Raw genomic sequence first — 25607 nt, 5'->3', positions numbered from 1 at the left:
CTATGCCCATACAATTTTGCCAGGAAAGACCCTTTTGTCAATCGTGGGATCTTTAACGTGCACACCCCAATGTAGTGAACACGAAGGGACCTCGGTTTTTGGTCTCATCCGAAAGACTAGCACTTGAACCCACCACCTAGGTTAGGAAAGGGGGGAGAAAATTGCGGCCTGACCCAGGATCGAACACGCAACCTCTCGCTTCCGAGCGCAAGTGCGTTTCCACTCGGCAACCCAGTCCTTTATCGAGAGGAGGTCGCGAGGGCAGGTGGTCGTTATCGAGAGGAGGTCGCGAGGGCAGGTGGTCGTTATCGAAAGGAGGTCGCGAGGGCAGGAGGTCGTTATCGAGAGAAGGTCGCGAGGGCAAGAGGTCGTTATCGAGAGGAGGTCGCGAGGGCAGGAGGTCGTTATCGAGAGGAGGTCGCGAGGGCAGGTGGTCGTTATCGAGAGGAGGTCGCGAGGGCAGGTGGTCGTTATCCAGAGGAGGTCGCGAGGGCAGGTGGTCGTTATCGAGAGGAGGTCGCGAGGGCAGGTGGTCGTTATCGAGAGGAGGTCGCGAGGGCAGGTGGTCGTTATCGAGAGGAGGTCGCGAGGGCAGGAGGTCGTTATCGAGAGAAGGTCGCGAGGGCAGGTGGTCGTTATCGAGAGGAGGTCGTGAGGGCAGGTGGTCGTTATCGAGAGGAGGTCGCGAGGGCAGGTGGTCGTTATCGAGAGGAGGTCGCGAGGGCAGGAGGTCGTTATCGAGAGAAGGTCGCGAGGGCAGGTGGTCGTTATCGAGAGGAGGTCGTGAGGGCAGGTGGTCGTTATCGAGAGGAGGTCGCGAGGGCAGGTGGTCGTTATCGAGAGGAGGTCGCGAGGGCAGGTGGTCGTTATCGAGAGGAGGTCACGAGGGCAGGTGGTCGTTATCGAGAGAAGGTCGCGAGGGCAGGTGGTCGTTATCGAGAGGAGGTCGCGAGGGCAGGTGGTCGTTATCGAGAGGAGGTCGCGAGGGCAGGTGGTCGTTATCGAGAGGAGGTCGCGAGGGCAGGAGGTCGTTATCGAGAGAAGGTCGCGAGGGCAGGTGGTCGTTATCGAGAGAAGGTTCCGAGGGCAGGTGGTCGTTATCGAGAGGAGGTCGCGAGGGCAGGTGGTCGTTATCGAGACGAGGTCGCGAGGGCAGGTTCGAAAAGGGATTCAGAAAAGCAGAGGGAAAGTGTGTCTTTCGGTCACACCCTCAAATCAGTGAAATACGTTACAGCCGACAAGCCTCCATTATTCACCAAAACTGAAAGATATATATCTATTCTGTTTTTTTGTTTTTTTGTACCTTTGAACCCGAGACTGTCACCCAGGACTGTATCTGCCTTGTTATTTTACGTATGCTTAACCTTGACCCAATTACAAAAAAACTAAACATATTCGAATTCGCATTCAAGTAAAATATGGGTGAACACAAATGAGTCAGGGACACAGGCTCGCACTGGCGAAAACAATAAAAGATGTAGACAATACCAACGACACAAAATGAAAAAGATGACCCGGACATTACATGATCCAATCGAACCTGCACTGGCGACCACCTCTCTATTACGCCCACCAGCCCATAACTACCGACGTCAAAGGATCACCGACGAGGGTGTTTTTTTTCTCTCTCTATAAAATTCACCTTTCAATAACAACCGCCTGCCTATAACGACCAGTTTTGGTCCCTTAGGTGGTCTTTATGGACAGGTTTCATCGTCCTGAGAAGTTCCTACACAAAGACAGGGAAGGGAATGATGAATTCGGCAGGTCAAGTTACTACGGGCACAGAAGGCATGAATATATTATATTAAGCCTACGTAGTTTTTAGACTCAGAACATATAAAATGAAAAGGCCGCCATAAAAAAAATTCGCCCAAATAGTGAGATGGTTTGGTTTTGAGATTGGAATGATATTGAAAAAAAAAATGTTTAGCCCAGAGGGTCATGCAAAACCGACTCTGCGTTGATGGTATTATCTGTCTTGTAGCCTACTCTTTTCAAACCATTCACATTTAAGACGTATCATAGCAAAAGGTAGAATTAAGGCTCCTTAAAACTTAGATTTTTGCACAGTCTTTTTTTTCTTCTTTGGCTCGCCCTGAGTAATCCGGAGAAAAGCTTGTGGTTTTCTTGATTTTTTTTCAAGCTAGAACCTGCAAATTTTACACAGTAGTTGGGTTTGATTTTTTTTAAACTAGACGGCAAAGGTGTGGTGTACCAACGTCAAATGTCAAGGTTATAGTCAAGGTTTTGCTAAGTCGTGTTACAAATCCTAATCTCTTTAAACAAAAAATCATTTTTACAAATCTTGTCCGGTGGAAAATGTAAACCATTTTATGATTGTTTAAAACCCGGCTTTAAAATCCACGATGGGGTCGTGCAAAGAAGTGTTGAAACCGCGACTGCGTGTTCGTACATGTTCCCCTGACGTTCTTTCGTCGGAGATATTCAGGACAAACAAAACCGCAAGAACGCAAATTAAGCTCATACGACTCACCCTCCTCATATGTTATATAAAACAGAAACAAATCATCTGCTGCTGTAGGTCTCTGAGTACTTAAGAAAATAATACCAGATAACGTCGTACTTACTGACCAGAACTCGACCCCACTGTAACCTTGACATTTGTCGAAGGTACACCACACTTTTGCCGTCTAGTTTGAAAATAATCAAAAACTACTACTGTGTAACATTTTCAAGGTTTTAGCTTGAAAAAGAATTAAGAAAACCACAAGTTTTACTCCTGATTACTCAGGGTGAGTCGGCAAAGAAAACAACAACAACAACAACAACAACAACAACAACAACAACAACAACAACAACAAACTAAACTCGGACCTCGAGACTCCATAGGCCTACTACGATCGCTGAATTTGGTTCAACAACTTTTTTTGTTTTGTTGCTCACGTGTTTTACACAATGATGCTTCGGGTAAGGTTTTCGTTGATGCGTTCTGCAAGTCAGCGGTGTGCAATAAACGGAAACAGGTTCTAATTCAACATTTAACACATTTTAACTACAAACAACATTTAAAGAAGATTGTTTAGAAGCAAAACAAAAGATAAAAAGGAAGATTTTTTTTTTTTTTTTTTTTTTACATTCAGCAAGCTTCTTAGCTAAATCAAAATTTCACAAGCTGCGTGTGTGTGCCCCGCTCGCTCTCCCTCTCTCCCTCTCTCTCTCTCTCTCTCTCTCTCTCTCTCTCTCTCTCTCTCTCTCTCTCTCTCTCTCTCTCTCTCTCAGAGGCCACAACAAGATATGAAATGATTTGCACTGAGTGGGCACAACAAACGTCAGCCGACACCAACCCTTGCAGGGCCCCATCCAGTGTGACCTCAGCAGGTAGGAGTCAGGGGTCACGGGAAGTCGGCAGCTGGTGGCCAGGTCTGCGCTACTTGGACAACCCAAGCAATCTGCAGGAACTCATCCCGCCAACCACCACCCCCCCCCCCCCCCTTTCTACCCCAGCCTCCGCACACCCACCCTCCAAAATTGTTATTCCTTGTTCTTCGAGCGTTCTTCCAATATCACAGACTTGTGTTCAACATGTTAGCGGGAAGCGCTGGTATTGTTAGTTGATTTTTCATACGCCCAGGCGTGTGTGTGTGTACAACATACTAGTTACAGTAACAGTAGGGACTGATGACCATTTTGTTGTAATCTTTCAGCTGAATCGTATATCGTATTTGTTTTCCGCATTTTGAGTATTGTGAAGTGAGTTTGTTTCGAACCAGGATCTGCCGAGTGTTTCACAATACCAACAGCTTGTTTTGGTCGATTGCTTTTTTCGAGTGTACCGCAGCAGGACTGTAACATTTGAGACTGATAAAACAAGGACATTGTCGGTGCAACAATCTGAAGCTGTGAGTTTGACTCAAGATGAAGGATATTTGTGATAATAAACTTTGAAAGAGTCAACCATCACCGGTTGAATTTCTTAATTTGATCCTCCCAGCCTCTGAAGGGGCCAATAGAACTCTTACAATCACTGATGGCACACTTGTGTGTCAAATAACTTTCAGTTTTAAAATAAGGCTTAGCGGAAAACATTTTGTCGGCTATCAAGATACAAGATACAAGATACAAGAAATTTTAGCTGACTCGTTATTTGACCTCAAACTAACCTTATCTTTGCGCTGCCAGGTCACAAGCTAACGTCTGACACAATTCGCTCACAGGATCATAACATAAACATTCCATTCGATTCCATCTTGGGTGTCTGTTGATTTGAAGAAACAAGAAAGCTATCTTCTCCTGTTCCAACAGACATGGAAGTGTCGTTGAAGTTCTCTACTTGTAGACGTATTTTTCTTATCGTGGACCAGTTCTGCGAGGATTTGTGTTCACATCATTACTAACAATTACAGACAATGCTACAGGTGTGTCGTAAGTGTGGCATCGCTTACTGTTGAACTTTCGGGTCACCTGCTGCGTCGAAGAGTGTTGTTGTGCAAACGGCTTGTCACTGTGCAGATGGCCTCACAGGGATTCTTACAAACTTGACGGTTCTCACAACTGTGGTATCAACATGCTGGTATAGACAGTGCGGAACCTCACACACTTTTGACTTTCTTTCGGTTTATTGCAAGGAATAACTTCATATTTGTACGTCACAGTTTATTTACGGCGTATCGACAGCACCCCAAAACACCACACCCGAGTTTCTCTTCTTAAAATAATAACGTTTTCTATTTCAATGTCTACTAGTGTCGAAGAGAATATTCATGAAGTTCTGACATCCTCCGTACACCATACAAAGTGAAACGTGTGACGTACAATGATGATGGCGTCATGGGCGTTATTTCTGTCGGGTTTCATCTTCCTCGTTTCCTTCGCTATCCCGTCTAAAAAGGACAATCTGAAGGAAGAGGGATCATTCAATGACACATCAAATCCAAGCAGCAGCTTCACAGATTCAACGTCGGATGTCAACCACGGTAAAACCGACTCACCTAAATCCGTCGAACGATCCAAAACTGGTTATCATCATACTGTGGACAGAGTCGTTCGCTCCAATGGCTTACTCGCGAAGGATGGGACTGAAAAGAATGATGGGGTGACAAATCCAGAGGAAGAGGTCGGGAACTTTCACGAAAACATAAACGCGATTGAACGTGTTTCTCACTTGGTGAAAGTATTGTTCGGTCAAAAGTTCAAACTGAAGACTTACTCATCAGAACAAACAGCGAGAAAAACAAGTTTGGTGCACAGCAAACATCCAAAAAGTCCAGAAAGACCCAACTTGGCACGGTCCAGACTAGCAAGTGTTCTGAGCATATTAACCATATTCGGTGGAAACCTCGACAGGAAAGACACACAGTCGGAACCATCAGCGAAACACGACAATGACACCTCTCCGGACACAACGACGTCCGTACCGCATGACGTCACGGATGAACTGACGTCATGCATCCACGTGGACGGTTACGACGAACACAAGTGGATCAGCATGGTGAACTTTTGTCCGCGCGAGTGGACCAACGAAACTGTGATCTACTTGTGCAAATTGGCTCTGATTGGCGATTACATCATGACCGACACACCCGTGCAAGACAGCCATGGCGTCGTGTACGCTAACCGTTTTTGCGCTCTCTGCAATAACGCCACAAAAATCCGCAAGTGGAAAATAGCCTGGACCTGCGAAAACCCCGACCTTGTGGCCGCCTTCTTCGAGCCGGAACCTTCCCATGACCTCAGGAAGATAGTGACGTCATTAAGACTGGGACGTAACTCATGCAAGCTAATACGCACTCCGGCGATTCCCGAAACCATCCAACCCTGTCCGGCAGTCTCCATACGCGACCAACACCAAATGCCTATAGTCAACGCGGGCAACCACATTCCCCCCGGTTCAGGGTATCCCGTGTCCCTCAACATTCTCATGAACTTTGATTTCTCCGGGAAAACCCACATCATGTTCGAGGATTACTACGCGCAGGAGAACGCCGAGACGAAGCTGTGTCCCGAGGATAACTTTGTGTGGGACGGCCAGAGCGGGCGCTGCAGGGAGGTGGTGTGTGCCAAGGGTTTCCACTTTGACGACACGTATACCACGTGCGTTCAGGACGAAGAAAAAACGCAAGACGAGGTGAGGTTCTGTCTGTGTATGGTTCTGAAGATGCTTTACCGTGTACACTTATTACCAGCCTCCCCGATGAGTGTAGGTACACGAGCGCAGCATGCTAAATTCGTTTTGGGAATGTGCAGAGCATCAAACAGTCCTGGCTAATTAGTGTTAACGTCCTCATAGGACAGAAGACGAACAAGCCTAACTAAACGGGACGTAATTACCATATCATTTAAAGGGACGTCGCTCTGTCGTTGCTTGGGGGTGAGTTACAAATAATTATGAAGTTATACCTTGTAATAAAGCCAAAGAAATCACTCACTGAAACAGACGCAGCACGCCCGCGTGTTTACACACACAGAAAACACACACACACACACACACACACACACACACACACACACACACACACAGAAAACACCCACACCTAAAGTGTGGATGGTTACCTAAGAGGCGGCACTGGGTGTAGTGCCTTTCTAGTGCACTTGCACTACAACAGCACTGGGTGCAGTACTCGCTCCGGCATCGAAGAATTTTGCACTAAAAAATGAACAAAATTTGACCTATTTCGTCGCCTATAGAGGACGGAAAGAATGTCATTTTGAACATTGTTATGACATTCTTTCCGTCAAAAAAGTCAATTTAACGGTGTTAAATGAAGCGACCATCCACACAGTTAGGTTGCCATCCAGAGTTTAACATTCTTATGACATTCTTTCCGTCAAAAAAGTCAATTTAACGGTGTTAAATGAAGCGACCATCCACACAATCAGGTTGCCATCCACAGTTTAGGTTGCCATCCACGTGTGGATGGTTGCCTTATGGTGATTTAGGCAACCAAACCTGTGGAAATATGGGTACACTCACACACACACTCACACACACACACACACACACACACACACACACACACACACACACACACACACACACACACACACACACACAAAATACGTAAGAGAAAAGATCGAGCGCTGTAGATAAATGAAGAGCTATATTTTTCCATGCAGATTGCGGACACCTCGCTTGAAAAAACCCACCTTTTGTTGTCACTTTCATTATTATTTTTTCTAAAACGTGCCTGTCAAGATACCCCGCGTACAATGTTTCATCACTCATGCCTGGTCCAAATGGTATTCGCCTTTCAACACAGGCACCACTGTATATTCAGTAATACCGTCGTTTCAAATACTTTCAAACTCATGTAACCCATGTGTAAAACGTGTGTCCGTACCCGTTGAATTGCACATAACACATCCACATGGAAAAAAACAGCTAACAACAAAAATTAATGTGTTTTAATTGTGGCAAAACAAAAGTCTGCAGGGTTAGCATCGAATTACTTCGACAGAATCTCGTTACACAGGTCTACGAACTGCATTTCTCGGTACGTCACTGAGTCGCTCATCAGTCATGTTGCCTAAATACAAGTCTTTCTGAGTCTAAGCCTGATCTACATTGACATATTTTTATTATATCTGATTAAAATGCAAAAAGAATTGACATAATACCAAGGCATGTTTTATAACTGAAAACATTTACAGCTAGGGGTTGAGAGTAATCCAATCAAAAGAGGCCTTTGGAAAAACTTTCCCTCGTAAAACTTCTTTGAAATTGTGTTTAATACTGTACCTTAACTCAACAGTAAAAACAATTAACATGTACGGCCTGAAAGTGTATTAACTATGCCAGTGAATAATCGCATGTGAAGCCAGTTTAAACTGTTGCACAAGAAATTTTGTTGATTAAAATCATCAAGGGCCGAAGCTGTGTTTTAATAAAAGAAGGGGTACGGAAACATGTTTTGTTTGGGCTACATGTGTTGCAAAGTATTTGAAACGACAGTATCTATATATATACTGAAAGGCATAAATTCTGCAAATAGTGCATTGAACGATTTTGCTCTCAAACGAAAATCAGATTGAACCTGTAATTTGTAATTGACATCTTGAGTGTCGGAGCAAATGTTTCACGCTGTCAGCGTGCGCTTTGCAGTATTGCTGATCCAGCCACAGCTCACTGTGCTAATAAAGACAATGGGCTGAACGGGAGACAATAACGTAAAAAAGATAGTGTATGGCCCTATAAAATGCAACAGGCTGTTTGGCTGTATCAGATATCGCAATCATGCCACGACTTGATGAAGGAGAGAGACAGCAAGCGATTGGGATGCTTAAGAGCTGGCCAAAGCATTGAACGTGATGAACACTGAACGGTTTCCGAAATCATTGCGCTTGGACTCAGTCACTTTTTTTGAAAACTTGTCATTTCATGATGTTCTATTCAAAATCAATGAAGCGAAGGTTTATAAACACTAAAATGGCCAATAAATAAAATATTCAAACATTGAAAACATTCACCACTGAGTTGATTTTTTGTGATTTTTTAAAGTTCAGTTTGCGGAATTTATGCCTCTCGGTATATATACGACTTGTGTCTGTCTGTCTGTCTGTCTGTCTGTTTGTGTGTGTGTGTGTGTGTGTGTGTGTGTGTGTGTGTGTGTGTGTGTGTATGTGTGTGTGTGTGTGTGTGTGTTCTTTCTTTATTTGGTGTTTAACGTCGTTTTCAACCACGAAGGTTATATCGCGACGAGGGAAAGGGGGCAGATGGGATAGGGGAAAGGGGGGAGATGGGATAGAGCCACTTGTTAAGTGTTTCTTGTTCACAAAAGCACTAATAAAAAAATTGCTCCAGGGGCTTGCAACGTAGTACAATATATGACCTTACTGGGAGAATGCAAGTTTCCAGTACAAAGGACTAAACATTTCTTACATACTGCTTGACTAAAATCTTTACAAACATTGACTATATTCTATACAAGAACCACTCAACAAGGGTAAAAGGAGAAACAGAATCCGTTAGTCGCCTCTTACGACATGCGGGGGGCAGAGAAATAAGGATGTGGAAAAGAAGACTTTTGGTAAGTGAAATAAAGGTGATGGATCCAGTCAGGTAGAAATAAGACAACAAGAAAAGAATTGGAAAACTGCAGGGAATAGTAGGGAGAGTTTTCTTGGAAGGAAATATAGGTGAAAGGACTGGTAAGGCAGAAATAAGACAAAAGAAGAGAAGTAAAGGGGTGGGGTAGCTCTGTGGAAACACTCCCGCCGCGTGAAGGCGACCCCATGGCATTAGATAGCTTGAAATTATTTGAGTGGTAGTTTTGTTTAGCGTGCAGCATGAGTTACAAATTTTGAATATTTTATTCGTTTATATTCGTGTTTGGTCATATTATCTTAGAACATGCATGGTCAAAACTATTACACCTGCCGAAGAGATTTGATTTTGAAGTGAAACAATCGCGTCTTTTTTCAGTGATTTTCCTTAAGGAAGGGAGGCAACTACATACATCCCAAAAATGTACCCAAAAATCGGTGAATGCATTATATGCAACATTTTGTGTGTGTGAGAATATTGATGAATTGTATTCGGATAGTGCTTACACACTTAATCTGCAAAGCCCGGTAACGTTGTGCACTTTAAGAATGAGCGGAACTCATTTTCTAGGCTACTTAGGCCAAAAAAAAAAATAGGTGTGGTTACGGTAACATAGCCACACAAAAAATAGGGTAGGAAGGTAGGCAATCACTTTTTTTTTAACTTTTTTTTTCTAATGTGTACAAATTAAACCTACTTGACAGGGAAATAAGTGTGCGACTCGGGCGATTTTGTTTTCTGCACTGTTTTTTTTTTTTTTTTTTTTTTTTTTTTTTGTTGACAAATGTAATAAAAAGTTATAGGGTCGGCCCCTAAAAATAGGGTAGGTCGGGTTACCGTAACCACACCTATTTTTTTTAGGCCTTATGAAGCAAGAACTTGTGCATTGCAAATATAGTTCTGTCAACATTTCTTTCCTTCTGTTTTTCCTCAGGTTATGACAGATCTTTCCCAGCTCGCTCAGTCCAACGACATCGAACGAGTGACACTGACAGCGGAAGTTCCGTCAAGCTACGTCCCGCTCTTCCAGATGACGGAATACAACGAGGTGTGGAAGATGCAGATCGCCAAGCAGCTCAACATCACTATCAAGAGGATCCACAACTTCAACCTCTCCGTGGAGGTCGCTACTGGAGAAGGCAGCACACTGGTCATTGAGAAACTTTCGGACGAAAAACAGCAAAAAACGGCGTTAGCTGGGAGAGACGGTGACGCTGGCGAAGAGACTAAAAGCTCTGGGGAAAATGCTGGCTCAAGCGGAGAGTCTTCGAGGGAGGAGAAAGGGTCGAGCGAGCCTACTGCAGCTTCCTCGAGTAACGATCCTAGTTCGAGTGAGGATTCAGGTTCGAGTGATTCTACTGAAGGGTCTTCAAGCGATGATTCAGATTCAAGAAAACCTACTGCATCTTCAGGTGTTTCAGATTCTCTGCACCGAGACATTGTTCATGCTTTAAAGACTGGGGCAAGTCTCGAGAAGCAGTCTTCGAAGTCTAGTGAAGAACTAGTTTCAGGGGCCACACATTACAACCAAGGAGACAGCTTAATGGGCCTGTTTCCTAAAACGAAACCTTGGGCCCGCCTTGGTTCTTTGCATTCTCTCGATCAACAATCCCCAGACTCATCTTTTTCTCAAGGAAAAGCTTCCACGTCGTCCAAAGTCTATGAGACGCCGTCTACGGTTTCTGGTCAAGTGAGAACTACAATGGCCCCTGAGAAAAAAGGCAAGATCATCATGTCCTTCATTCTCTTGCCCCCCGAGTCCTTCAGCTCGGGTCAGAGGTCAGGCCCGCTGGTGCAGGAGCTCAACTCACTGGTGTCCAAAGGGGAACTCAAGTTCACCATCAATGGAACAAGTCTTAAGGTCAGAGCCGTTTGTGCTTAGTGCTGAACCAGGCGGTTATGCTAACATTGCTTTTGCTTCGTGTTGCCCTGTTTGTTTGTTCGTATTCCCGATGAAGCTTCCATAAGCGAAAATTCGTCTTTGTATCGGCGAGTACATAATTTTTTTTGTTTTGTTTTTTAAACTTTGTTTAATTCATCTCACACTTTGTTGTTTAGATTTCTAAAATTGTAAACAAGAGATTCTCTGTTTCACTTCTTAAACGGGGATAACACAAGACAAAGAAGACACCGTGCGAGTATTTGGCCAAGCCTGAGATGTGGTTCCATTCGAATTTTTGGTTTGTCTGAATACATCTGAATAAATGTTGACCAAAATGGGAAATAATGAATATATTGATCTGTTCTATGGGTGGAAAACATAACCAAAGACCAGGAGACTCAGTGCCAGTGTTCTGCCAAGCTTTCGACAAAGGACCGCTTCTGGAGAACGCATTAGTTGTCAGAAGAGTTATGAGTTAGTGCACGTTGAAGCTGTATCCGGCAGCACTAACATTTCTGTTGTACGGGTTGGCAACATAGCCGACATTTACCCCGCCGGAAGAGATGATAAACAATAATAACCAACCAACCACCTGCATCCTTTGTGTCTCTATAATCCAGGTTGACAACATAGCCAAAGAGGACACCGTGGGAGTGTTCAGCCCTGCATGCCCTAACGGAGTCTTGCTCGTGCTCGACGGAGAACAGGTTCGTCTCCTTTACGAGGAAGATGAATACACTGGAGACAACATCACCATGCTCATGGACCTGCGGACCGGGAAGATCTACATGCGTGGGATGTTTGACGTCTCCATTCTCGTCACCCAGCCCTTCGGGGACATCGGGCACAAACCGTGAGTCACATGGTGTGGTCAGTCATTTTGTTGTTGTTGTTGTTTTTGCTGTTTTTGAAACGATTAAGCTAATTGATCTGATTTAAAAAAAAAAAGGGAAGTAATCGCTCTAATTGCATACATGAGTAATACAGTACGTGAGAGTTATTCGTAATTCCTGAGAGAATGACAAGCATTGAAATGAACACGCGACTGTCATCATCAAGTTACGGATGGGGTACGCAAGGAGTGTTACATTTGGCAACATAACGAAGTGAATTCCTGTTTCTTTCTGTGTTCGAATTTCAATGCAGGCGTTAACTCTCTTCCCCAGGCAAAGCTTCGTGTACAACGCCTTAGCGTGCGAGATGCCCCGCATCGCCAACAACCGTTGCAAACGCATAAGGATCGGGGCGGATGAATACACCGTGAACAGCGTCTCCAAAATGCTGACTTTTCAGAACAAGACATACAACATCACTTCGTATGAGTTCATAGACGACAAGTATCAGAAAGTGGAAATCTGCGTCCCCCGGACATATGCAGAAATGGGGGTGAGCTTTAATTTTCCGTGAAAGTGTCTTCTTCTTCTTCTTTGTTCATGGGCTGAAACTCCCACGTTCACTCGTGTTTTTGCACAAGTGGGTTTTTAAGTGTATGACCATTTTTATCCTACCATTTTGGTAGTAATACGCCGCTTTCGAGAAGTAAAAGTGTCTAAATTTGATTGCGTACTATTTCAAACACAAACCATTTGACGTGTTTATCATAAAGGCACACTGGTTCTCGTTAAAACAAAAGTTCGGCTCACCATCTGAGGGTTTTAATAATAATAATAATAATAATAAATAACTTTTCTATAGCGCGAGTCCAATCAATTGGCTCCAGGCGCTTTTTAAATGTGATAAATTCGTCTCTCAACTTGGTCACATTCCCTATGAACAGCCTTGCTGTGGTGAGTTGGCATTTCTTTTTATGAATTAAGCACCAGTGGCTTTCACGAAATTAATTGATGAAAACAGAGAGCACTCAGGCTGTTCATATTTGGTATGTGACCAAGAGGAGGGATCGCCTTACCTTATGTAAAAGTCTGGCCAGTTTTTACAGGAAGGAGTGAGCCGTTAAATCAACGCACTGATTATAAAAGCGATAATCCAGTCAGCTGCCCATAACTGACAGAGATAGAAATCGTGGAGGTCACTTGGTCGACCCCTAGTCAGAATGGACGTTCATTCCAATGTATAATTTGTTATTGATTGATGACCCATCTTTGCTTCCCCCTTTCCGTTTTTTTGTTCTATCCTAATGCCTTTTTCCTGTTTCACCAGGCGATAACGCATGGCTCACGCATAGTGATCCTGAAAAACTGCGGAAGTGGTTACGAAGACTGGCTTGAAGCGGAAGGATATCTAACGGCGGTGCTGGGTCGCGTGTCCATAGTAGCTCTCTCCAGTGTCTTGCTGACCTATTTTCTCTTCCCGAAGCTTCGCAACCTCCCCGGGGTCAACACGATGAGTCTGACCTTTGCCCTTTTTCTCGCCGAGGTCATCTTCGTAACGGGTGAAAAAGTGCAGGTGACCATCTGTCTGTTTGTATGCTTGTGTTTTTTTTTTTTACTTGTTTGTTTGTTTGTTTGTTTGTTTGTTTTGATATATCAAAAGTCAGACCGCATTTTAATGATATTCTTTTGTACTTTCAGTACTTTCGAATTTTATCTTGACTGCACAGTGAACGCAAGACATTTTCCCTTTCGTCGCGAAATATGCCATTTGTTTAGGCTACACCGACGCTTCTTTCATGGGTTTCCGCATTTAGAGGTAGAAACTAAAGGTAACATATTTTCAAAATCTTCCTTGTATGAGAAATTTGGAGGCTCTAGTTTCAAAAACTGTTGTTTTTTGTGTGTTTTTTCCCCATATCGGCCGGCGACGTGGGGTTTAGATAAAGCTGCCCTGTTAAACCTACTAAATCAAAGTGTGCAAGGAACATTTCTGCAGTATTACCATTGGTCTGTTTCAGATCCCGTGGCTGTGCACTGCTATAGCTGTCACCCTGCACTACTGTTTTCTGGCCTCCCATTGCTGGATGAACGTCATGAGCTATGACGTCTACAGGACCTTCGCCGGATCCTCCTGTATCCTTACGCGCGTCCGTGACAAGAAAAAGTTCTTCCCTCGCTATGCTCTCTACGCTTGGGGAATGCCCCTCCTGGTGATTGGAGCGTGTCTATTTATAGACCTTAGTGACGTGTTTCCGGGGATCAGCATTGGATACGGCGGAACATGGTCAGAGGGGGATAGTGACGTATTGAATGACCCTGGGAACTGGTCTGAGCACGGGGCATTAACAACTACAACCACTTCCACCACCACGACCATGATCAATCAGCTATCAGACAATGACCCGAGTCCCTCTAGCGGAGAAGATCATCTAAAAGCGATGAACGAAACCGCCGGCGCAGCGAAGAAGCTGATGCCCGATCATTCCTTCAGCTGCTGGATCCAGAAGCCTTTGGCTGCCATGTTCGCCTTCGGGGCTCCCATCTTGCTGATCTTCCTGATGAACTGCGTCTTCTTCGCCAGAACCATCGTCAGCATCCAGCGCACCAACAGCCTGGCGCGTCACAGCGGTGCGGGCAGAACCAACTCCTCCAACTCCACGCGTCAGCTGAGCGGCCGCAATGACGTCATCCTCTACATCAAGATGTCGAGCGTCATGGGCTTCACGTGGGTGTTTGGCCTGGCTTCGTCTGTTATCAGCGCCGTGGCCGAAGAGCCGACAGAGACCATCTGCTACTTGCTGCACGTGCTAGGGGTCCTGTTCCCCATCCTCAACTCCTCGCAAGGTCTCTTTATCTTCTTCGCCTTCGTCTTCAACCGTCGCGTGCTGGCCTTGTACAGATCCCTCTTTGGCAAGTTTGGAAGGTTTCTGCTACGTCAGAAGGAGAAGTTTGGTGCCGCGCGTAAAAACAGACCTATGAGTAACATCTTCACCGTTAACAGGGAGTGAGCGAGAAGACTCTTCTGTTCATTTCAGAGTAAAGTGTCAGAATTAAATAGTTCTATCGAACACATTCCCCTGCACAAAACCAAGGTAGTCTCTAAACATTCTTCGAATTTCTCCCTAATTGTCGTGTGCTGGCCAGCCTTATACATGTACAAATCCTTCTTTAGGGAGTTCATATGGTATCTGCTGTGTCAGAAAAAATAGTGGTGCGTCTGGCAATAGACCCATGACTAATATCTTCACAATCACATGAATGACGAGGTTGCTTGTGCCTAATATATCCTGAATTATCTGTCACTGTCTTTAGGTTTACATACCGATTTTAACAATGCCCTGAAACTTGCGTTAAAACGTGTGTGTGTGTGTGTGTGTGTGTGTGTGTGTGTGTGTGTGTGTGTGTGTGTGTGTGTGTGTGTGTGTGTGTGTGTGTATGTGTGTGTGTGTGTGTGTGTGTTTCATGATATACGTTCATTGATTCTGTCTTGAGCTGCAGGGTATACAGACATTTTTCGTTCGTAAAAGTCAATTCGAGAATAAAACAGACAAACTGTGGTTATCACACGATGGTCATTTTGGTGTAACTTTGAGAGTTTGGATTACAAGAAAATCCTAATAACACAGTGAAACTGATGACTTCGAAGTGTTTGCACCATGTGCAAATTTAATTAATTGGGGGAAGTTCCCCACAGTAGCCAAGGAGAGCGTGTGGAATCGAGCGGAAAGTTTCAAGCTTTCTGTCAGCCCAGCTCTCTAATAGACAAGGGCTACTATAGGCTAGCTTGTGTGAAGGACGTTCATCTTATCTTGTTGAAAGAAGGCCAAGAGACAATGAATTGTAGCCCATATATCTGTGAGAGATTTCAACGTTGATAAGCAAAAACAAAAACTATCATTAGATTTTTTTTTTTGGGGGGGGGTGGGGGAGGGGAGGGGGGGGGATGAGGTCCGTGATCCACGTCGTATTATTTCAAGCATTATTTAAATCATCACCTGCGCGTGAAGACGTGAATCGTGTGACAAAAACCAAATGGCAAACTTTCAAAGTTACAATATCGTTGTGGTACAGTCATTTTAAAGTATATGTGTCTGAATGTGATCTTGAATACAATTAAGTGCCAACACCTTTATTTTTATCATTTACAGTTAAGATCTTACATTGCATATCTTGTATTGTTGTCATAATAGTGCTCTGGCCTTCGGTTGTTTTGCTGTTGTTCTTGTTATTCTCCAGTTTCTTCTAATCTCAGAAACTCTGGGAAATGTTTGTTAAATCATCTACTTCTTAACTCATTGTCTCGTAGGTACGGATATGTCCGTACCCACTCATTTGGCGCTATCTGACCAGGTACGGATATATCCGATCAGACTGTTAGCTTCAGTCGCTTCCTGTAACGTCCATCTAACGCCTGCATTCCAGCGTGTTGATACACAGTTACTACACAGTTAATACCATTCTGAGTGAGTGGTCTCGGCTAAAAAAAAAACTTGGTAAACATAGGTGGGGTACAAAGTGTTAAACGATGCGTACTGAACCATACATATCTGTGGTATGAAGTCAATTCAACGGAGTTTTCAAAGAACATGAATGTTGTGTTTTAATAAGATGTCCTATTTCGATTCAGGTTGAACTATTAAGCGTTCACATTTACTGTCAAACTTTGCTCAGTCGTGTTTTATGAGAAAGTCGTTGTGTGTATGTTGTCTGATTTTCTGCTTTACATTTTTGATTTATACGAATAAGTTTTGTTTTTAAATGAAGGTGAATATCCATCTGAATACTGTTGCGACTTTTAATACCTCCCCCTTTTCCCATATAAATATTATACTTTCACCTGAAATTGCTTTCTTCTTCTACCAGAAGCTTTTATAAAGGTACATTGAGGTGGAGGATACCCTAAATATGCCATTTTTGATATTTGATATATTTCTGTCGCACAAACTTTGTTCCTCTCAAGGTGTGTGTGTGTGTGTGTGTGTGTGTGCGTGTGTGTGAGTGTGTCAGTGTGTGTGAGTGTGTGTGTGAGTGTGTGTGAGAGAGAGAGAGAGAGAGAGGGAGAGAGAGAGAGAGGGTGAGAGAGGAAGAGAGAGGGGGAGAGAGAGGGAGAAAGGGGGAGAGCGTTTTTTGCCTTCTGTGATCTGGGGAAGACACGGTATCAAAAGTACACAGCATGTAACCCCCACAAATACTTTTGTCATTCTTTCCCTGCACAACCACAGTAGTATGAGACGAGCACGTGCTCTGTTTAGTTTTCCTTCGTGTGTGACATTTTTCATACAATTCTTGTGTGTAATTCACTAAGAAACTGACGCCAATATAAGGAAATTTCTTACTTAAAGGCACACTCCCCACAAAAAACCTCGGCTCAACGTCTCAGATTGGGCTAGACTTTAAGATACTGACCTTGTCAAAGCAAGGTGCACGGAGCCCCTAGGGCTTTCAGTCATACCCCAGGCAGCTATCCGTTTGAAAAAATACCAAATTGCATTGACTTGCATCCAAGGAATCAAGAACTGCGATTTTTTTACGAATTAAGTTTGGACTGGGGACTGGCAGGTCTTGGTCTACTTTTAGATCTAAATTTAGATCTGGTTGATCACCACATGCACACAAAGACACGTCACTAGCAAACTATGTCAGACGTCATCATGAGTTTGTGTAAAACAAAAATGGAGGCCGGTGTAACACGAGAAAATTACTCCCACGAGATTTTTACTCCGGAGTAAACATTTCGTACGAAAAAGTTACTCCCTTTACGAAAAAAGCACTCCCCCATTGCACGAGAAAATTACTCCCCAAGACAGGTGAATTCCGAGTAAACATTTCGTACAAAAATGTTACTCCCCTGACGAATAAATAACGAATAAATTACTTCACCTGAACACGAGCAATTTAACTTCCCATGCCAGGTGTACGATATTTTTACTCCCTTGTCCCCTGTTAGTTCTTGGTGGTGGAAGGGGTGGAAGGAGGGTAGCGCGACATTCGTGTGCGCGAGATCACTTATTGGCATTATCCCTTCGCCCGCATCCCATTTTTGCGGACGAGATTTTTACTGGAAGTAAAAAAAAAATGGGGAGTAAAAATTTCGTGGAGGGAGTAATTTTTTCGTGCCTTGGGGAGTTCTTTTCTCGTACGAAAAGTGTACTCGGAGTAAGAATTTCGTACGAAATATTTACTCCGGAGTAAATTTTTCGTGGAGTAAAAATTTCGTGTTACACCGGGATCACTCAGTTGAATTGAACTCCGACCAAAGTCAAAAGAAGAAACCAAAACGCAGTGATTCCCCGCCGACTACACCGCTTTCAACAATGTAAAGAAGAGACGAAAAACTCGCTCGTGGACGCAGCTATGATAAGCAGCAAGTTTATTTTGTGTATCTTGGCCTTTGCTACTCGCCGGCATCAAAGCAGACGACGTTTACGTCACGATTCTGTGCGTACACAACGTAATAACTAGGTTAGTTTATGCACTCGCGTGAAGAAGAAACTGTCGAGCTTCACAGATGTCGTCGTTGTGTAGTTTTGGGTTTGTTGTTCTACTATGGGAGGATTTTTGAACTGTTAATGCATTCAGCTGCGACAAAAACGCAAATAGAAGGCTGTGAGGTGTGCACTGCGCCTTTAAACAAAGGAGAAGACCATCCCCCCACTTGGTCACATACCAATAATGAACGACTAGTGTGCTCCCTGTGACCAGTGGGATTTTTTTCTTCTAATGAATTGATTTTATGAATGCAACCAGTGGCTTTTTAATGAATTAATTCACCAAAAATATTCAACTCTCACGGAGAGCAGTCAGGGTGCTGAGTGTTGGTATGTGACCAAGTGGAGGGATGGTCTTCCTACCCCATGTGAAAGCCTGGTCAATTCTGAGATGATGAGCTGAACTCTTCACGAGAAGAAGTGTGCCTTTATCCTTAAGTCGCAGATTACTTACACGTAAGTCAGTATTCTATTCGATGTATATCATATAGCGGTTTTCTTGTCTAAACGAATGTAAAACACAGTTCAATAATAAAACTGCCTATTCTTTTCTTGTCACTTGCTTTTGTTTCTTCATTTTAATGTGTACTTTTATAATGTTACGGAAATCATGGGTGCAAAACAGAGAAAATGCAGTAGGCTGGCCATGATGACGAAACAAAAACAGATACCAGTCAAACAGAAACACGTACAGCAAAGAAAATATCCAAGAGGCTACAAGTAGACCTATACAAATACGCAAAAGCTGTAACTTTAGGCACACAAAAAAAAGAAATAGGTGTGGTTACAGTAACATAGCCTCCAAAAATAGGGTAGGAAGGTAGGCAATCACTTTTTTTTTTTTTACTTTTTTTTCTAATGTGTACAAATTAAACCTACTTGACAGGGAAATAAGTGTGCGACTCGGGCGCTTTCGCTCTCATTGCGTTTTCTGCACTCGTTTTCTTGTGTTTTTTGTTTTTGTTTGACAAATGTAATAAAAAGTTATAGGGTCGGCCCCTAAAAATAGGGTAGGTCGGGTTACCGTAACCACACCTATATTTTTTTTAGGCCTTAACATTAAAAATAAAGGATAAGCTATCAGATTGCACGGTGGAGCACATACCATGTTATCTTGAAGTTTTCATTCACACAATGTTGATGTTTCCATTATCTTTTTGTAAATTCATGCAACATAATTTCTCGTTTGAAACTTTTTTTTGGAGGGGGGGAAAAGAAAGATTATGAATTTGTAAATTTCGGAAATGATTGCAGTTACAACGCGCTTACCGAGTTAAAGGGAATAAACTGTGCATATGACTTTGGAATATTCCTGTACAGACTGACTAGATGCACATGTAAGCCTACACTGTGCACTTAAGAAGAAGCATTTTTTGCTGACTGGATTTCTCAAGACTGTAATAAATGTATTTTGCTCATGAGCGTCCGTCTTTGTGCCTTGGTGTGTGTGTGTGTGTGTGTGTGTGTATGTGTGTGTGTGTGTGTGTGTGTGTGTGTGTGTGTGTGTGTGTGTGTGTGTGTGTGTGACGCGCGCGCGTGTCTGTGTGTGTGTGATTGTTTCACGAAAGACGTTCGTGGCTTTCATTCAATCTTGAGCTGCAGGGTGTCAGTGTGTTTTTGCAATAGGATTTGAAGTAACAAGTGTGAATATATTATATGAGCTTTTTTTATAATTCACTTTACATGCTCAAACCACCTAACCAACCAAACGGACAAAAGCGCGGACGGGAAGTCACAACAAACAAATGAATGAACAAACAAATCAGCAAACGGACAACGCCATTGAACAGGCTGACGCAATGGAAACCGTTAATGAATAAGGATCCGCTCAAAAGATGAGTTTTTATTTCTACGATGGCGGGACAACATACATATAAAGCAATATTGAACATATCATATATTTATAATTCACATCAAGCGAAGAATAAATAAAAATGTCCTAGCTGTTGAGGACAAATACTAAACAAACAAAGACACAAGAAAGTACAACAGTAAGAGTGAGCAAGGGTTGCAAGATAAGATTTTTATATAGTCCATGAGGGTAACCTCACAGAAATTCGGGCTGCTTTCTCCGTGGGGAAAGCGAGCTGCCATACAGTATACGGCGCTACCCATTTTTTTTTCCTGCATGCGTGTATTCATGTTTCCAAGCCCTGAGACTTAATGCCGTGTGAGATGGAATTTTTTTACACTTTATTCCAAGTCACACGGGTGTTTGGTGGACATTTTTATCTATGCCTATACAATTTTGCCAGGAAAGACCCTTTTGTCAATCGTGGGATCTTTAACGTGCACACCCCAATGTAGTGTACACGAAGGGACCTCGGTTTTTCGTCTCATCCGAAAGACTAGCACTTGAACCCACCACCTAGGTTAGGAAAGGGGGGAGCAAATTGCGGCCTGACCCAGGCCTGAACACGCAACCTCTCGCTTCCGAGCGCAAGTGCGTTACCACTCGGCCACCCAGTCCAATGAATGGAAAAAAGACTTTCAAGCGTAAATAGCATCTCTTTCAGACCTGGGTTTGGCTGATTCGTGTTTCTGGCGGCAAGAAACTGCATGTTCAGAATGAGGCAGATAAGAGGTAAGCGGGAAGTTGTCCATTACTTCTGTACCACGCCAGCATGTCAGATGTCGGGTGAGTACAATAGTTTTTCTATGAAATGGATACTGTTTCCTTGCGCCTTCGCCGGGGACACTGCGGTCTGAAGGAACATACAGTGGACTTTTTTGCTGCCTGAAACGGAGAAAATGTTAAACCAAAAATGGCGACGTTTTTTCGAGTCACTAAGTTCAAATAGTTGCCTAGATCTAGGTGGTACCAAGCTTTCCGCACAGCAGTTGGCATTCAGCTGTTCAAACCATGTTTTGGTAATCGGCTTGAACTTTAGTGTGTTAAATTCATAGTAGTGCACCGAAAATGGCGTACGTTGTCAACCACGGGACATCATTTATACGAAAGAGTTGTCTCTCTTTCCCCGCTTCCTTCTTTCAGGCATGTAAACGAAATGCATTCGTACAGTTAGTTCATTCCGTAACTTCAAAGGGATCTAAAGTGACTTGTTCGGTTACAAGTGCAGGTTCTACAAATTTGGAGACTTAAATGCCTCTGAATTATGAGCTATGAATTTAAAACACTAAGTTGAAGATTACCGGCATTTTAATGTTGAACTTTATTGTGTTAAATTCATAGCTCGTAATCAAATTTGTAGAAGCTACACTTGTAACCATAACAAATAATTTAAAATCTCTTTGAAGTCCCGGAATGAACTGTACGAAAGCATTTTGTTTTGTTACTGACATGCGTCAAAGAAGGAATTTTCCGTATGAGCGGACAGGGGAGGCAACTCCATCGTGTAATTGACGTCCCTTGGTTTACACCGTACGCTATGATTTTTGCGGCATTTTGGTCAATCTAACAACCAAATTAATTAATCAGTATCGCTTCATGCTGGTGCTTCACAAAAAACGTGTAGCTAATATTAGAAAGTTTCGTCACAAAGAAGAAGGGAATTCCCTCTTTTCATTGGTGTAAATCTAAAACGGAAGTATCAACCGGAAAATCAGAAAACTTTGAATCGAAGACAACTCTACTAGTCTGTAGTGTCCTAGGCTTTTGCGCATCTTTGCGCAGTATCTAGATGTACATCCGGGAACTTTACACGCGATGTCTGCACGAGGCCCAAAGCCCTCACACCACAACTCTGTGCCTTTCTATTTCGATATTACACTGTTGAACCTGATCCGCCTCATGTTCACGTGTGCTTGTGCTGCTGAATGAACTCTCTCGCACTCAACACCAACAACATTACATAGTCCAACACCGAGTCTACCTAATCAATTCAAGTTTAATATGGTGACAAAGCTTTGAAATCTTGTCTTTCCAACAATGTATGTCTGCATAGCACAATTCGTTCAAACTTCGTCGACCGAAGTGAAAAGCCTCATTCTGTGCACAAGAACACAGTAGAAGTAGAATGAAGATCGAAGCGTACAAAACACAACGCAACGGACAGTACTTTTTCACTTAATCATCGGTAAGCGCTTCCAAGGTTGATTTTAATCGCAACGGCGCTAGTATCTTCTTGTTCTTCTCCTCCGTTGTCGCTCTTCTTTTCACCGTTCTTCTGCTGGACGTTTGAGTCAGTTCGCAAAATATAATAGATTATAAGAAGTCGTCCTCTCTGTAAGAATGCCTCTGCGCGTGTGCCGTGTGTGTATGTGTGTGTGTGTGTGTGTGTGTGTGTGTGTGTGTGTGTGTGCGTGCGTGCGTGTGTATGTGTGTGTATGTGTGTGTGTGTGTGTGTGTGTGTGTGTGTGTGTGTCTTTTTCTTTTCTTCGTGTGATTGGGTTTGTTTTGTCTCTGTCAAAAGAAAAGCACCATAGGCATAAACACCATGCTTGTAAAATGTAATCAAACATATTGCATCTTGTGAATGTTGACATTGAGTATGTGTCTATTCACTCCAGGACTAGGATTTTTGCAAGTGTCTTACTGCCCAACTGGATAAGATGCAGCGCGCCTGGGTCTCAGTTCCTGAGAGAAACGCAGGAGAGCTGTCCGAGACAACGTAAGTTTCTCAGGTTAGATCAAAATACATAATTATTCCCGTTGACCCCTTTCTTCTGCTTGGCGTTTGAGTCAGGTCGCAAAATATGATAGATTATAAGAAGTCGTCCTCTCTGTGACAATTCCTCTGTGCGTGTGTGTGTGTGTGTGTGTGTGTGTGTGTGTGTGTGTGTGTGTGTGTGTGTGTGTGTGTGTGTGTGTGTGTGTGTGTGTGTGTGTGAGTGTGTGTGTCTTTTTCCGTTCTTTGTGTGATTGAGTTTGTTTTGTCTTCGTCAAAAGAAAAGCACCATTGGCATAAACACCATAAGCTTACTTGTAACCAAACAAATTGCATCTTGTGAATTTTGACATTGAGAATGTGTCTATTCACTCCAGGACAAGGATTTGGGCAAGTGTCTTACTGCCCAACTGGATAAGATGCAGCGCGCCTGGGTCTCAGTTCCTGAGAGAAACGCAGGAGAGCTGTCCGAGACAACGTAAGCTTCGCAGGTTAGATCAAAATACATATTCCCGTTGACCCCTTTCTTCTGCTTGGCGTTTGATTCAGTTCAGAAAATATTATTGATTACAAGAAGTCGTCCTCTCTGTGAGAATGTGTGTGTGTGTGTGTGTGTGTGTGTGTGTATGTGTGTGTGTGTGTGTGTGTGTGTGTGTGTGTGTGTGTGTGTGTGTGTGTGTGTGTGTGTGTCTGTGTGTGTCTGTGTGTGTGTGTGATATGGAATAATGAATTAAAACCAACAAAACTCGATTGCTTTCATGTTTCAGAAGGTGAGCGGTAGGAGGACTTGAGAGTATCAATTGCTTCACAAACAGACTTACTGTAGGCTACGACGTCAGGATAAAGAATAGAAGCGTTATCTCAACGTTGCGGATGCGAACAGAGAAATGACAGAATCAAGACAATCCTACGGAAGTTTACTGGGAAGTGAACAAGAAACATTCCTGCCTTTGGTCATCATGACTGTTTCGAGTGTGAAATTCGGAACGCTGTACAAATAAAACAAGAAGAGCAAACGCTCGATCGAGTCACTTTCGCAGTTCTGAATATTATATGAGGCATCAGATGGACAGGAAGAAATTGCTATTCACAACACAATGAGTCACGTTCACATAAAATTTGAGCCCGGTCACTTTTATAGTTTCCGAGAAAAGCCCAACGTTAAGTTGTGTGTTGCCGAACAGAAAAGGCTAGTTATCTCCCTTGTTTTTCTGATAACGTTCGTAAAAGGCTACAGATGTAAATACTTTGATGTAAAGAATAATCCTACAAAGTTTCAATCACATCCGATGAACTTTGTCAAAGATATAAAATGTCTAATTTTTCCTTTGACGCTGACCTGTGACCTTGAAAAAGGTCAAAGGTCAACGAAACCATCGTTAAAGTGTAGAGGTCATTGGAGGTCACGACTAAACAAAATATGAGCCCGATCGCTTTGATAGTTTCCGAGAAAAGTCCAACGTTAAGGTGGTGTCTACGGACGGCCGGCCGGCCGGACAAACTAACACTGACCGATTACATAGAGTCACTTTTTCTCAAGTGACTCAATAAAACAATGAGCAACTGAAAACAAAGCGTACGTTTCTGTAATGCTTCGAGAATGAGTCGTTGGTGTTCGGAAGCTTTACATTTGTTTTTTAATCTATATTACTGTATTGTTGTTGTGCCCGCTATAACTGCGTTGATGACGATATTCTGTCACAACCACTGCCTTTACTTGCCAGATAAGTTACACGACAAATGTGATTAGCACTTCAATTGTATTTTACTGATGAATTTGACAATTACGCATATGTATTGCTAATGTACAGCTTGACGGCATTGACCTTTGCTTTATTGGCGCACGTTTTGCCGCCAGCATGGGTTGAAAAGTCCATAGATGTGCTGTTTTTTGTCATTATTATTACATTCACAGTAAAAATGACAAAACAAAGCATATTTATAGACTTTCAACAACCATCTATGGGCTAACAAGACTGTGCAGGTAGAGTACTGGCCCGGTAATTTCAGCAGGTAAAGGGCCAATAACGGAAAATATATTTTGTGAAAATGCGGGGTTTTATATGGACCTAAAAACCGGCAAAATGCTGGCAAAATTCTGGATAAATGCTGGCAAAATGCTGGATAAATGCTGGCAAAATGCTGTTTTTTTTATGGCAAGCCATCAATAAGCCATCAAATAAATGATGGGTTTTTGCTGGCAAAATGATGGCAAAATGCTGGCAAGCCATCAAAAAGCCATCAAATAAATGATGGGTCTTTGCTGGCAAAATGCTGGCAAAATGCTGGCAAGCCATCAGAAAGCCAGCAAATAAATGATGGGTTTTTGCTGGCAAAATGCTGGCTTGCCAGTGATGGCCCATCAATTTGCCAATGTGCATACGGGTAATATGCCAGCATTGGGCCATCAATGGGCCTTTGATGGCAGTAGTTCTGGCAACTGGCATTGCCATCAAAAAGACATCAATGGCCCAGTTCTGGCATGTTTATTGGGATATATGCAGAGGATTTGAAATCTGCTTTCACTTTAAAAAGATGCGAATTCCCCACACCATTACCCCTTGTTCGCAACTTGTCAGCACTTCTCCAGCCTGTTGAACACTTGCTAAAATCTGTTGCACCTGTGGTAAAGTATCTCTGCAGATTGTGTGGTATTTAAAATGCATGACATTATTTTTCTTTTCTTTGTAAAGTAAACAACTGCTTTGTTACATGTTATGAATATGATGATCTAAATTTAGAAATAGAATTGTGCTTAGCTAATTTTATATATCATGAATACAAGTGTACTGATTCAAATAATTCTGAGCCATGGAGACTCGTCGAGATCAT

At 43.1% G+C, this 25607-nt stretch overlaps 2 protein-coding genes across 2 annotated transcripts in view; both read left to right on the top strand.

Annotated features, from left to right (window-relative positions):
* Positions 1 to 655, top strand: part of LOC138979129 (uncharacterized) — a 1275-nt gene extending 620 nt beyond the window's left edge. The window contains exon 2 of the mRNA XM_070351939.1: positions 178 to 655. Within this exon, the coding sequence (XP_070208040.1) occupies positions 178 to 655 (478 nt within the window). The remainder of the gene's footprint in view (positions 1 to 177) is intronic.
* Positions 656 to 4790: 4135 nt separating this feature from the next.
* Positions 4791 to 15626, top strand: LOC138979128 (uncharacterized). The gene is made up of 6 exons (XM_070351938.1): positions 4791 to 6088; positions 9903 to 10865; positions 11507 to 11739; positions 12053 to 12272; positions 13047 to 13292; positions 13738 to 15626. Exons 1-6 carry the CDS (start codon positions 5450 to 5452, stop codon positions 14725 to 14727), a joined length of 3291 nt encoding a protein of 1096 aa, XP_070208039.1. The 5' UTR covers positions 4791 to 5449; the 3' UTR covers positions 14728 to 15626.
* Positions 15627 to 25607: the final 9981 nt, after the last annotated feature.

Source organism: Littorina saxatilis, linkage group LG10 (genome assembly GCF_037325665.1).
Source record: "Littorina saxatilis isolate snail1 linkage group LG10, US_GU_Lsax_2.0, whole genome shotgun sequence".
NCBI classification, from domain to species: domain Eukaryota; kingdom Metazoa; phylum Mollusca; class Gastropoda; order Littorinimorpha; family Littorinidae; genus Littorina; species Littorina saxatilis.
The sequence above is the reverse complement of the archived record's forward strand: the minus strand, read 5'-3'. Positions and strand labels throughout refer to the sequence as shown.

What these genes read in the sequence shown, in the direction of transcription:
- LOC138979128 (XM_070351938.1), top strand. Translation starts at nt 5,450, where the DNA reads ATGGTGAACTTTTGTCCGCGCGAGTGGACCAACGAAACTGTGATCTAC. An exon ending in GGACATATGCAGAAATGGGG is followed by an intron (nt 12,273 to 13,046) that starts GTGAGCTTTAAT and finishes CTGTTTCACCAG; the next exon opens with GCGATAACGCATGGCTCACG. An exon ending in TAACGGGTGAAAAAGTGCAG is followed by an intron (nt 13,293 to 13,737) that starts GTGACCATCTGT and finishes GGTCTGTTTCAG; the next exon opens with ATCCCGTGGCTGTGCACTGC.